The sequence below is a fragment of the Grampus griseus genome, assembly GCF_964374135.1.
Source record: "Grampus griseus genome assembly, chromosome: 3".
Classification (NCBI taxonomy): Eukaryota; Metazoa; Chordata; class Mammalia; order Artiodactyla; family Delphinidae; genus Grampus; species Grampus griseus.
In genome coordinates this window covers 124629108-124641709 of record NC_139019.1, presented here as the reverse complement: position 1 = coordinate 124641709, position 12602 = coordinate 124629108, and the positions used below count along the sequence as shown (strand labels likewise).

Here is a 12602-nt window from a genome sequence, read left to right as displayed (position 1 = left end):
TGTCATGGAGTGCTGGAGTACTGCCCAGTCTCTCTGGTTGGGCATCCTGCATGGGGATAGCAACAGTAGAAAGCCTGGGCCCAGGAAGTACAAGAGAGAACACAGAGTTGGTGGCTAACCTTGAGACACTGTAGCCCTCCACATGGGGAAAACACGGCCCAAGCAATGCCTAAGGCTCTGAACACTCCGACTGGAACTCCTTCCCTTGTGGAAAGAGCCACTCAGGAGAGTGGACCAAGGGAAGAAGCTTCCTCTAAGCCCTGTCCTCTTAGGGAGAGGGGAGAGAAAGTCATTTTCCCTACACAGAAATGTGGGAACCCAGGTACCTCTATAAGAGGAAGATCACTCACTATGCTCCTGGAGAGGTATGGAGAACAATGAGAGTTTAGAAGGCGGTAAAGGGTGTCAAGAGAACTTTCCTCAAAAAGGTAACCTGTGAGTTCAGCTTTGCACGGTGTAAGACATTTCAACAGACGTCAATAGGGAAAGGAGGTCACAGGTAGGAAAGTAAGGGGGATGTTGAGGAACAATTCATGTTGTTGGGGGCCGGTCACCAGGAGGGTGCTAGTGTGGCAAAGGCTCAGCGGGGCCATGATAAAGACGGGAAACGCCTATGCCATGGGCCTGTCAGGGCATGAGGAGCCACTGAATGTATCTGAGCAAGGGTGACATGATGTGACTGGGACTTCTGTCTAGGAAGCCAGCCCTGGCTTTGGCTGAGGTGTGCATGGTCAGGGGAGAGCCTGGAGGCAGAAGACCAATGAGAAAACTGAGGTTCGGGGCATTTGGGAAGGGGCAAGGGGAATGGAGAGGAGAGGGCACTGCTAGGACCAGTCAACAGACTTTAGAGATTCTGGGAGCTTACAAATACGGATACCTGTGTTCTGCCCCCAGCAGTTCATTCTCATTGGTCTGCGTGGGGCCTGGGCAGCCATGGTTGTAAAAGCTCCCCAGGTGGGGCTGGTGTGCAGCCCAAGTGAGACCTGCTGCTAAAACTACCCCCTTAATTTACTGCAGGAGTAGTTGAGGACCCCCGGAGTGAAACAGCTGAACCATGGCTTGGGTCTGGAATTGCAGATTGCTGATGTTAAATCTAGGGTTCTTTTTCTTTTTTTTTCTTTTTCTTCTTTTTTAAATTTATTTATTTATTTATTTACTTTGGGCTGTGTTGGGTCTTCATTTCTGTGCGAGGGCTTTCTCTAGTTGCGGCAAGCGGGGGCCAGTCTTCATCGTGGTGCGTGGGCCTCTCACCATCGCAGCCTCTCTTGTTGCGGAGCACAGGCTCTGGACACGCAGGCTCAGCGGCCATGGCTCACGGGCCCAGCCGCTCCGCGGCACGCGGGATCTTCCCAGACCAGGGCTCGAACCCGTGTCCCCTGCATTAGCAGGCAGACTCCCAACCACTGCGCCACCAGGGAAGCCCCTAGGGTTCTTTTTCAAAAACAGAGTCCTGCAGCTGAGGTCCTAGTGAAAGGGAGGAAAAATAAAAAGAACAGAGACTCCATGGGGAAGAACCATTTATAGAGCAGAGGAAGGAAGAATGTATCAGAGGAAGAAAGAAGGACAGCTGAGGGGGAGGAACCAGCCATGTGGGAGGTGGGGGATGCTTAACACTGTGGAAGGCCTTTGAAATTGACCATTGAGAAGTCACTGGCCCTGGGGAGGTCACTGGTCATTGGGCGGCAGCATAGGTCAGTAATAAAGAATTCCAGAGCCAGACTTCCTGGAAGGCATTTGTGGCCATGTGAGCACATCGTGTGTCTCCATTAGCTTACCAGCTGGGTGACTTTGGATATGTTAATTTGTTTCTCTAAGCTTCAGTTTTCTCATCTGTAAAATGCATACAGTGTTAGTATTTGCCCATAAGATTGTCTTGAGTTGAAATGAGCTGATACGTGTAAAACACTTAGAATGGTGCCTGGCACAGTGTGTGTGTGTGTGTGTGTGTGTGTGTGCGCGCGTGTGTGTGTTTGTGTATGATCAATATGCATTAACTCTTATTGCTGTTACTGTTGTGGGTGGTAATCTCTGAGAGGCAGTTTTAACAGGATACTGGGGGCCGGTGTCAGATTTAATCAATTATATTGAACTTCTGTACCTCATATCATGCCTCAAATGACAATAACCCAGTACTACTAAATTAATCTGATCATCACATTTTAGCTGGCTTAGTTGTACAGGATACACTCACCCTGCAGAATATCATCCCCTGTATCCAAGTGGTCAGGAAACCTCCTTACTTGCACAGAGTTGCCTGTTGGCCTCTACCTGGTCACCCGTGGGACCCCATGCACCAGAGATTGCATATTCGGTAGGGAAGGGGAAAGTGGACAGGAGACGGAGGGGTGGGAGAGGGAGAGAAGAGGAGAACTGGCTCATTGCACACTCTAGAAATCACTCTCTAGATTATAGATACCCCCGAAACACAGCAATTGGAAGAAAACCCCACAAACAACCTACCAGCAGCAGCCAGGGTGTGGAAGTCCGGGGAACCATCCCTGTGTGTTGTGCTGTCTCTGTGATCAGGCCACTGGGTGTCACTCTTAGTCTGTGTTTGTTTAGGGTCAGGTTTCTGAAGATGGTCCAGCATTTGCTGAAATCTCCATCCTCTTCCCCCAGCTTTCCTCCCTGTACTGGTGTATTACTTCCTGAAGTGTTTGTACCCTGTTTGTACATATGAATGCATGTATGAATGTATCTATGTATCCATGCATGTATTCTTTGATTTATTCATTTAACCAAATTGGCAGTGTATTGAAAATGAAATTTCTCAGAAGCTGTTTTCTGAGTCAGATTTAGTCTTTGCCTCTGACACATGGGAAAGGGATCCTGCTTATCCGTGGAAGCAAATTTTTGTGGGTTTCCTTTTTTACAGCCCAGATTTCAACATCAGCTTCCTAATTTCACAGCAACAGCAGCTGGAAAACCCATTCTTAAACCTCAGGCAGGCCTTTTATCCGAATAGACAAAGTGTTTGTATTTGGCCAGAGTGACTTTGAAGACTCTCAGTATCCCTGTGTGGAGCACGTCAGCGTGCCGTATTTCTAGAAGCTCTGCCACACTCCTTCTAAGCCTGTCTCCATGCTGGGAGAGCCCTAATGTAATTTGTCAAGCTTCCTAGACTCTAAGTATCTGGGACTCAGGACATTAGCAGATCAGCCATGAGGCAATGGACACAGAGGCAGAAGACCTCAGCTTCAGTGTCAGCTTTACCACTTTCTAGCTGTGTAATTCTGAGCGTGGCACTGAATTACTCTCTGAATCTTCATCTATAAATATGGATAAAAATACCTACATCATAGGATTATTATGAAGAGTAAATGAAATAGTAAATTCAGGAATGCTTTGTAAAATTCAAGTGTTCTACAGAAATTTGGGATCATATTCTTTTTATCTCAAATGAGTTTAGATGTAGAATTCAATTACATGCTCTTTTGAGGATGGAAGCTCTTAGAGTGCTGGGGAGAATCTGGAGGTCAAGCCAGAGAGATGGGGGTTCAGTAAGTGTGTCAAGAGCCATAGATGTCAGGACATAGCTTTAGTGCCAGTTCTGCCACTAATTAGAGGTGTGACCTTGAGCAGTTCACATTAATGGCTAGTTTTCTCATCACTGACTTTCCAACTGCATTTATCTGAGCTATGGGGATAATGGGTAAGTGGCAGACCATGGCACTCCATCCCAGCCCCTCCGTTAACCCTGCTTGAAAGAGAGAACCTCTTCTTACATCCTACTTACGTCCTGCTCTACCGCTCCCTAACTACCAACTTTATTTTTCTGTGCCTCAGTCTCTTCCTCTGAAAAAAGGGGATAAGAATAGTACCTGTATCATAGGGCAACTGTGTAGATTAAATGAGTTAATAGTGTGTGATTCATAATAAGCCCCTCCCAAGTGTTAGCTGTTATTAACTCTTAGGCTTCTAAGTTATTTTTGTTTTAAAACTGGATTCTAAAGTTTAAAGAATATTTAGAACTGAAAGAGATATTAAGTGTTGTCCAAATAGGCACTGGACTGAATACTTTCCAAGGCACTTCTAATTTTCATATTCTTTGATTCTATGACAGACCTCTAGTGAGCAAATTAGTTTTAACAATTAGTTTATACAATAGAGTGAATATACAGAACTCTATTATTTATAATCATTTCTTCCAGCCCCCTGGCCCTCCTTCTACCCCCTTCCCACACATTAGCCTTCTTTCTCTATCTTTTTTTTTTTTCTTGCGGTACGCGGTCCTCTCACTGTTGTGGCCTCTCCCGTTGCGGAGCACAGGCTCCGGACGCGCAGGCTCAGCGGCCATGGCTCATGGGCCCAGCCACTCCGCGGCACGTGGGATCTTCCCGGACCGGGGCACGAACCCATGTCCCCTGCATTGGCAGGCGGATTCTCAACCACTGCGCCACCAGGGAAGCCCTTCTTTCTCTATCTTAATGCTACATAACACTGTTCTGTGTCATGGAATCAGATGTCAGCATCCAATGTGAAAGGTTCATTCTGACCACAGTCAAGTTTTCTCCATTGTTCCTCTGGATTGTGTCATTAGTCCCGAGTGTTTTCTTGAAATAACCTGTCAAAGAAACATCTTTTAGTGGTCCTTTTCCAACTCTTACATTTAGGGCAGCCAGTTCCTATATCTTCCCTTAAAAATAGTCACCATGTGGTCTCAAAGAATGGGTAGGAGTCGAAGGAAGGGGCTTTGTTTTTCTTGGGAGATGCCGTTTTAACAGGAGGGGTGTTTTCATTGCCACTTTGATCAATTCAGCAACGGCGTAGGTCAGTTCTGCACAGATGAGGTGCTACCAGCTCTTCTTCCTTGGCAGTATAAATAAATACATTATACAACAGTGAGATGAGGAGTCTGAGTTCAGCTCTGGGCATGTGGGTTGATGGCTCCTCTGTGTCCTTCACTACATCCTAGGGCGAAAAGAGAAGGGGTAGTGTCTGGAACCTTGCACTGATCTGTGTCCATGTCTTTTGCCTCAATACAGGAGCAAGAACTCCACCTTTTTCAGTGATGAGGAAAGATGCTCTCTGGGGGTCCCGGGAAGTGACAGGAAAGCTGAGTGTGCCAGCTTCCTCCACACGCTTGCTCAGACTGACATAACATCTGTCTACCGGCTTAGTGAGTGTTCGCTCCTCAGACCCTGTGAAAGCCCAGGCTCCTCAAGATTAAGGGGGTGTTCCTAACTAGAAACAGAATATCTCTAAAGTATAATCCTATGCATGAATGTGAGGCTATGACCACGGTTGAGTTGATGACCTGGGTCATATTTGATTAGCAGCATTTTCAGTTTGCATTTCAGACAGTTCTGGAGTGGAGGGGGACTTGCTGCCTAGAAACTCTGAGATGTGATGAAATCAACTCAGCTATAGCATGGGAGGCTGGCCATATTGAGCCTCCCATTCTAATCCTGGAGAAGAAAACTTCCTGAGTTGTGGCTGAGGGTTTTCCTTCTAGGGCTGAAGTAGGTCTGGCTCCCCAGTAATAAAGGTGGAGCCATAGAATGTCATAGCTAGAAGGACCCTAAGAGATGACTTCTCCTCTTACTTTACAGATTAGGAAACTGAGGCCCAAGTGAATTAGTGCCTGAGCCAGGATAAGAACTGCCCTCCCCTATCTTCTCGTCAGGACAATCCCTACTTCACCACACTGCCCCTGACACAAAATGACATTGGACTGTCGGATGTGTTAGCTTTGGGTGGGTGAGGGACCTCAGTGCCTAGCACAGTTTTCAGCAGTGTCTGAATGACTGACTGAGTGAATGAATGATACTCTTTTCTTTTACTTTGGGAGGGGCCCACTGCTCTGTGTCAGGAAGTGCATTCATTGACAGGGTTTGAGGAGGGATTCCTGTTTCTCCTATCTCTTCAGTGATGGTGATGGTGTGTCTACCCCTGTATGGTCAGATTAGATGGCAACACATTTCATGGGTGCAGCCAGAGATTCTGCAGAAGGGACCCTCAGGCCAGCTCCCGGAGCAGAGGTGGGAGTTGCAGAGCTTCTCCCAGGCACAGGAACATTTGTGAAGAGCACCTCACCCAGGCATCAGCACTAGCCCTGGCGGCACTTTCTCGCCGCAAGCCGATCACACTGCCCCACCAGGCTGAGCCAGGAAGCTGAAGCTGTGAATGCAGCCTGGTAGGCAGGAGATCTGAAAGGTCTAAAAATCAAGGACTACTTGGGGCCTGCCTTGAAGGCAGGGTGGCTACAGGCTTGGATCCGGGGTATCTGCCAATCGTTGATCCAGTGGTTGAGAGAGGTCCAGGGGCAGGTCTCAGGCAGTCCATTAGCTCTTATCTACAGACCAGGAGTGCAACTCTGCTGGGTGCAGGGCTACGCCTTATGGCTGCACAGGCTATCCCTGGCACCAAGGCAACCAGCAGAGGGTGCATCCTACTGGGAAATTCCAGCTCCCCCAAGGCCTATGCCCTGTAATTCTTCTTCCCAGAGAAAGCATTTTTTTTGGTAACTCATGCATCATTTGTGCTCTCGGTGGTCCTGGCCTGCAGAGAAATGACTGCATAAGACTGGCACGTGTTCCGCAACGTCAGGGAGGGCCAGGTGCATGAACAGCTCTCCAGAGTCCAGCTCTCTAGCTCTGCTGTGTTTGGCTGTGGGACCTTTGGGGGTTACAGATCTTAAGTATGTGCAATGACACTCACAGAGGAAGCCTTCCCTAGAGAATAGCAAGTGGAGGCTTGACTTGGTGAGGGGCCTGCTACCCTCAAAGTGCACTGGAGAGCTCAGAGTGCAGGCACAGGTGGCTGGCTATTGCTTCTTTGCCAGGAAGAGGTAGAATCTTCTTTCTAGCAGCCCTTGTCCTATGGAGCATGAACCTGGCCTTCGCCTCCACAAGCTCCACTGTGGCTGCTTTAGCCAAGGGGGTCAACTTCTTTGCTGCCAAACCCCAGGTTGACTTCTTGGTTCTCACCTTGTCTTATTTCACTTTTGTTATGTTAGGTGGCTGCACCATAAGCCACCTTGGTCTCCTTGACTCCTCTTTTCTCTTTACAGACTGCCTTTTCAGTCTCTTTCGTTGACTCCCACCTGCAAGTAAATGCTGCAGTTTCTCTGGCTCATTCACGAATCCCCTCTCCCCACTCCTCCCCCACCTGCTTTGTATTTCCTTCCAAATCCTTCTTCTGGGACTTTGTCCCACTCTTTGTGACCTGTTGTCAGTCACAAATCCATATTTGCAAGTCTCCACTTTTCTTCTTGGCTGCAGATCTATTTCATTCTCTGCTAGAGCTCCTGCAAGTACCGCAAACTCAAAACGTCTAAAACTGCTCAAGACTGTCCCTTCTCCCACCTCATCCCACCAAGGTACTTTAGGGAACAAAACTTAGGAACTGTAGATGCTTCTTTACCTTCTTTTCTTCATTATTTACATTTGGTCGCCTCATGCTGTCAAATTTACAAAGCACATTGTGCACACTGAGTCTGTCTGTTGAGTGGATGGATGATGAATGAATGGAGGAAGGAAGAAGGCTGTACATACATAAATGGGAGGCAGTGCCACGTGCCACAGAGTGCGCTGCCCTTGGAGTTCTGTTCATGGCTTTGTCATAAACTTGCTGAGACATTTGGGCCTTCAGATTCCACCCCCTGCCCCCCCACCCATACCCACACCTCTTGTCATAGAGCTCATGTTTCTGGCTTTTCTTCTCTGACTCTGTTCTCGTTTCTACCTCAGTTCCCAACTGTAAGGTGAGTGAGTTAAACAAGATGATCTTCAGGTCCCTGCAGCATTGATGGTGAAGGGAAGATGCTGCCTAGTACCTTAGGGATGGCAGATGGTCTGAAACTGAAACACAAAGTGTCCTAAGGGGCCACTGGTCAGGGAGCACCTGTAGGCATAAGCATACTGGGCCATTCTGACCTAACATAGGTTCGTCCTTCATCTCTATCCAGGTGGGTTTGAATCCATCCAGAGTCTTCCAAACGATCTGAGCGGTGAGTAGAGATCATGCTGAACCTGACCTCCAGTCCTGTCCAGGATATCCCTCCAGAATAGCGTCCTGTCCTCTTGCCAAGAGCTGGCCACCATAGTTGCAGGTACTTAGAGTTGCTCAATTCTGCCTGTCCCTTACAGCGTCCCAGCCCGAAGGCTTCAAGGAGACCCGGCCTGGTGGAGCCTGGGAGGAGCATCAGGCCGTGGGCTCCAGACAGTCCAGCAGCTCCGAGGACTCCAGCCTGGAGGAGGAGCTCCTTTCAGCCTCCTCAGACACCTATCACCTGCCAGAGCCTGATGACCTCGATGACCCGGAGCTGCTCATGGACCTGAACACCGGTCAGGAGGAGGAGGAGGCTGAGAACTTCACCCCCATATTGGCTTTTCTGGATCACGAGGGTTATGCTGACCACTTTAAGAGCCTCTATGATTTTTCCTTCTCTTTCCTCACGACTTCCTTCTACAGCTACTCTGAGGAGGATGAGCTCGTGGCCTACCTGGAGGCCTCGAGGAAGTGGGCCAAGCGCAGCCACATGACCTGGGCCCATGCCCGGCTCTGCTTCCTCCTGGGCCGGCTAAGCGTTAGGAAGGTCAAACTCTCTCAGGCCAGGGTGTACTTTGAGGAGGCCATCCACATTCTCAACGGGGCATTTAAGGACTTGTCCTTGGCGGCTGCCCTGTACATCAATTTGGCGGCCATCTACCTGAGGCAGAGGCTGAGGCATAAAGGCTCGGGCCTGTTGGAAAAGGCAGGTGCCATGTTGGTCTGCCTGCCTGACCGGGAGTATAGTGCCAAGAGTGAGCTAGATGTGGTGGCCTATGTGCTGAGACAGGGCATCGTGTCGGGCAGCTGCCCCCTGGAGGCCAGAGCCTGCTTCCTGGCCGTCCGATTGCTCCTAATCCTCGGCCGGCACGATGAGGTCCTGCCCTTCGCTGAGCGCCTGCAGCTCCTCTCTGGACACCCTCCCACCTTGGATGCTGCAGCCACTATCTTGAGTTTTCTCTATGACAAGAAATATCTGCCACACCTTGCGGTGGCTTCTGTCCGGCAACGTGGTACTCAGAGCACCCAAGGGATGGCCCTTCCAATTTGGCAGGTCCACCTGGTCCTCCAGAACACCACCAAGCTCCTTGGCATCCCCTCCCCAAGCTGGGGTGAAGTTTCTGCCCTGGCGTGCCCAGCACTCAGGCAGGCACTGGCTGCTTGTGAGGAGCAGGTGGATCAGAGCACCCAGAGGACCCTGTGTCTCATCCTGTCCAAAGTGTACCTCCAGCATAGGTCTCCTGATGGTGCCATCCACTACCTGAGCCAAGCCTTGATGCTAGGCCAGCTGCTGAGTGAGCGGGAAGCTTTTGAGTCTTCCCTCTGCTTGGCGTGGGCCTATCTCTTAGCCAGCCAGGCAAAGAAGGCTTTGGACATCCTTGAGCCACTCTTACACTCCCTGAAGGAGACAGAGAGTGTTACCCAAAAGGGAGTGGTCCAGAACCTCCTGGGACTCGCACTTCAAGGTGAAGGCCGGGTGAACAGGGCAGCCAACAGCTATCTTTGGGCCTTGAACAGAGCTCAGGAGGCAAGGGATGTGCGCAACCAGGCGGTGGCTTTGGCCAATCTTGGCCATCTGACCCTTAAATCCTGGACTCAGCAGCCAGCCAGGGACTATCTTCTGCAGGCTGTGCAACTCTATTCTAAACTCCAGGCCAGCATGGAGACAGACATGGAATTAGTACAGGTGCTTCTCTGGTTGGCCCAAGTTGAGGTGTATCGACACCAGCTGGCCAGTGGCCGCTTTTGTTACGAAATGGCATTGCTGTTTGGATTAAGGCATCAACACCTGAAGAGTGAGTATATCCCGTGCTGCTGGGATGCTTTAGAAATAAGTGTTAGAAGACATTTTTTCCTTTGTCCTATCTCCAGTCATCTCATCCGTGTTCCTGCTTTATGTTCAGGTCAGCTTCAGGTCACCAAATCCCTCTGCCATTTCTACAGCTCTGTGTCCCCAAGCCCCGAGGCATGTATCACCTACCACGAGCACTGGCTGGCCCTGGCTCAGCAACTCAGGGACCGGGAGATGGAGGGGAGGCTGCTGGAGTCCCTTGGGCAGCTCTATCGGAACCTAAATACGGCCAGGTGAGTCCAAGCTCAGGGATAATTCTAGAACATCTTTTCTTCCTTAAGGAGAATCAGTATTCTTTCCCTCACGAAGTCAAGTCCAAATGCACGTGATATGTTTATGGCATCGTGGAAAAGAACGTGGTCTCTGCAGCCACATGGCAAACTCAGTGCCATCCATCACTTACTAGCTGTGTGACTTGGGGCAAGTTTTTACACTTCTCTGTGTCTCCGCTTCCTCACCAGTTAATGCACATGGGGTACTTGGAACAGTGCCTGGTAAACAGGGCTCAGTCATGTTGGTTATGTTACAATTACCTGTGTGTTTCTATAACAACCTATCAAGTGAATGTGGCTGAGGGTGCATAATTCAGAGCGGTGGCAGTTACACTGAGGACTGTGGAACCCTCAGGAGGTCTTCGTTACCTGAGGAAGTTGGTATTAGAGAAAGGACCGATGTAAATAAATGCACAGAAAACAGGGGTGTAAAATTTCACAGTAAAAATTTTTGATTGGAAACTTACCTTTAAAATGAAACTGGAGGGCTTCCCTGGTGGTGCAGTGGTTGAGAGTCCGCCTGCCGATGCAGGGGGACGCGGGTTTGTGCCCCGGTCCGGGAGGATCCCACATGCCGCAGAGTGGCTGGGCCCGTGAGCCGTGGCCACTGGGCCTGCGTGTCCAGAGCCTGTGCTCTGCAGCGGGAGAGGCCACAACAGTGAGAGGCCCGCGTATCGCAAAAATAAATAAATAAATAAAATGAAACTGGAAAGGGTGAAACTAAGTTTATTTTCACTTTTTAGTTAAGAAGCTTAGGTTGTCATCGCAACTATGCACTAAGCTGTAGAATAAATACACAACAAAAGAACTGTTAACTTTTCAGCTTAATTGTGTTGACAGAACTGTATAATAGCACAATTAAACCTCCTTTGTTTTGTGATTGACTTTTAGCACTCTCTTAGAAAGACTCATTTTTGCAAAAATATCCCAAAACTTAACTTTTTATCCAAGCCTTTTTTTTTTCACACTTTGATATTTAAATTATTCTCAAGTGGATTATCCTTCCATTTTTTGCTGATTTTCCCTTTTCTATCTTTTACTGGTCAAATCTACCTGATCCTCATTTGCCAGTGACACGGCCTGCAGTTCTGCTTTCTAACAAGCCTTTAATTGATTCCATTAAATTCTACATGGTTTGCAAGATATTTAATTTCACTTTGTGACAGATTAGCATTGTAACATTGTATTCATAAAATTATGACTGACTTCTAATGTAGAACAGGGATAATTGCTAGTGTTGAGCAGAGAGAGGTGATTGAGGAGAAGCTATTTAAATGACAATTTTTGCTTTTCTAGGCAACGTGGTAACTTGGGCACCTGGTCCGTCAGATCACTAATAATCAGATAACGAATTCTCTCTTTCTCTTTCTCTCTCCCATTCTGTCTCCCTCTCCCTCATCTCGTCCCTCTAAGAATCAGGTATCCTCCAAATATCCCATTGCTTTAGTCCCAGGAAGGGAGTTTTGGATCCTTGCAGCCTGTGAGGGGACAGGAAGTTGGGCCCCAGCCGTACCATGCTTCTATTCAGAACACCCTAGGAGTTTGTATGGTTTTGGAGCAGATCCAGAAGGTATGCTTGAATTAACCTTAGAGATGAAATAGTCATATTCATGGTGAGGCATAGTGAGAATGGGCTTTGGGAAAGCTGACTTTTAAGGAACTGGAGTATGGGGGGCAAACATGTGTCAGGTTTATTGCCACCCCTCCCTGTGTACAAGTTCAGTCTCTGATTAATCACTGTCCAGTCCACCTACCCAACTGCCATCCTTTGTTCACAGCCTTCCTCCCACCTCCAGTTGTCAAAACCCACTGAAATCCTAAGGGGAAAACCAAAGAGTAAGCCCTGGATGCTCTCAACACAGAGTGCAGAGGCCTTTCTTAAGGCAGTGTGAAGGACCACTGGACTTCTTAGGTGATGGGAGTGATGGGAGAGAAGGAGTGGGGCTGCGCTTGCTCCAAGAAGTGTCTGGAGGAAGTCACAGGCCACAGAGAGGGAGAGGAGTGACCAAAACTGGATTAGGAGTCAGGAAACCTGAGCCTGCCATGAGCTAATAACATGTCCTTAAAGAAGTCTCTTGGTTGCCCCATTAATAAGGTTAAATTGAATGAGGTGCCTTCTAGTTCTAAAATGTTAGGCCTAGGACCAGCCAGCTATGCTATGCTGACACCGGCAATAGCCCTATTAGTATAAGAATTCCTTCAGAGAGTCTTGAAGTTTGGAGGCAGATTCTTAAAGATGTGGGGCTTCAAGATCAAAGACCTAAACTTTTTGGGGTTTTGAAAGACTCTGCAGTAGCTTCAGAAGGTCTTGATGTAGTAACTATAAACTCCATCTGGGCAGACCTCGTGTCTGGCATAGAACAGGGAGACATACATGTTTGTGTGGGCAGCCAAGTAGTTAGTAAATTATTTATTTAGTCCACTAGCTTACAGCCCTGAGCTGCAGGCTGCACACTGACTTGGCTGACTTGGCTGCCAGAGAGGAG

General features: G+C 48.6%; 1 protein-coding gene across 1 annotated transcript in view; it reads left to right on the top strand.

Annotated features, from left to right (window-relative positions):
- The window catches only part of SH3TC2 (SH3 domain and tetratricopeptide repeats 2), a gene marked incomplete at its 3' end in the record, with an annotated part of 63596 nt that overhangs the window by 31096 nt on the left and 19898 nt on the right, over window positions 1-12602 (top strand). The window contains exons 9-12 of the mRNA XM_082651789.1: window positions 4986-5119; window positions 7910-7951; window positions 8091-9788; window positions 9897-10077. Coding sequence (XP_082507915.1) covers window positions 4986-5119; window positions 7910-7951; window positions 8091-9788; window positions 9897-10077 — 2055 coding nt within the window. The remainder of the gene's footprint in view (window positions 1-4985; window positions 5120-7909; window positions 7952-8090; window positions 9789-9896; window positions 10078-12602) is intronic.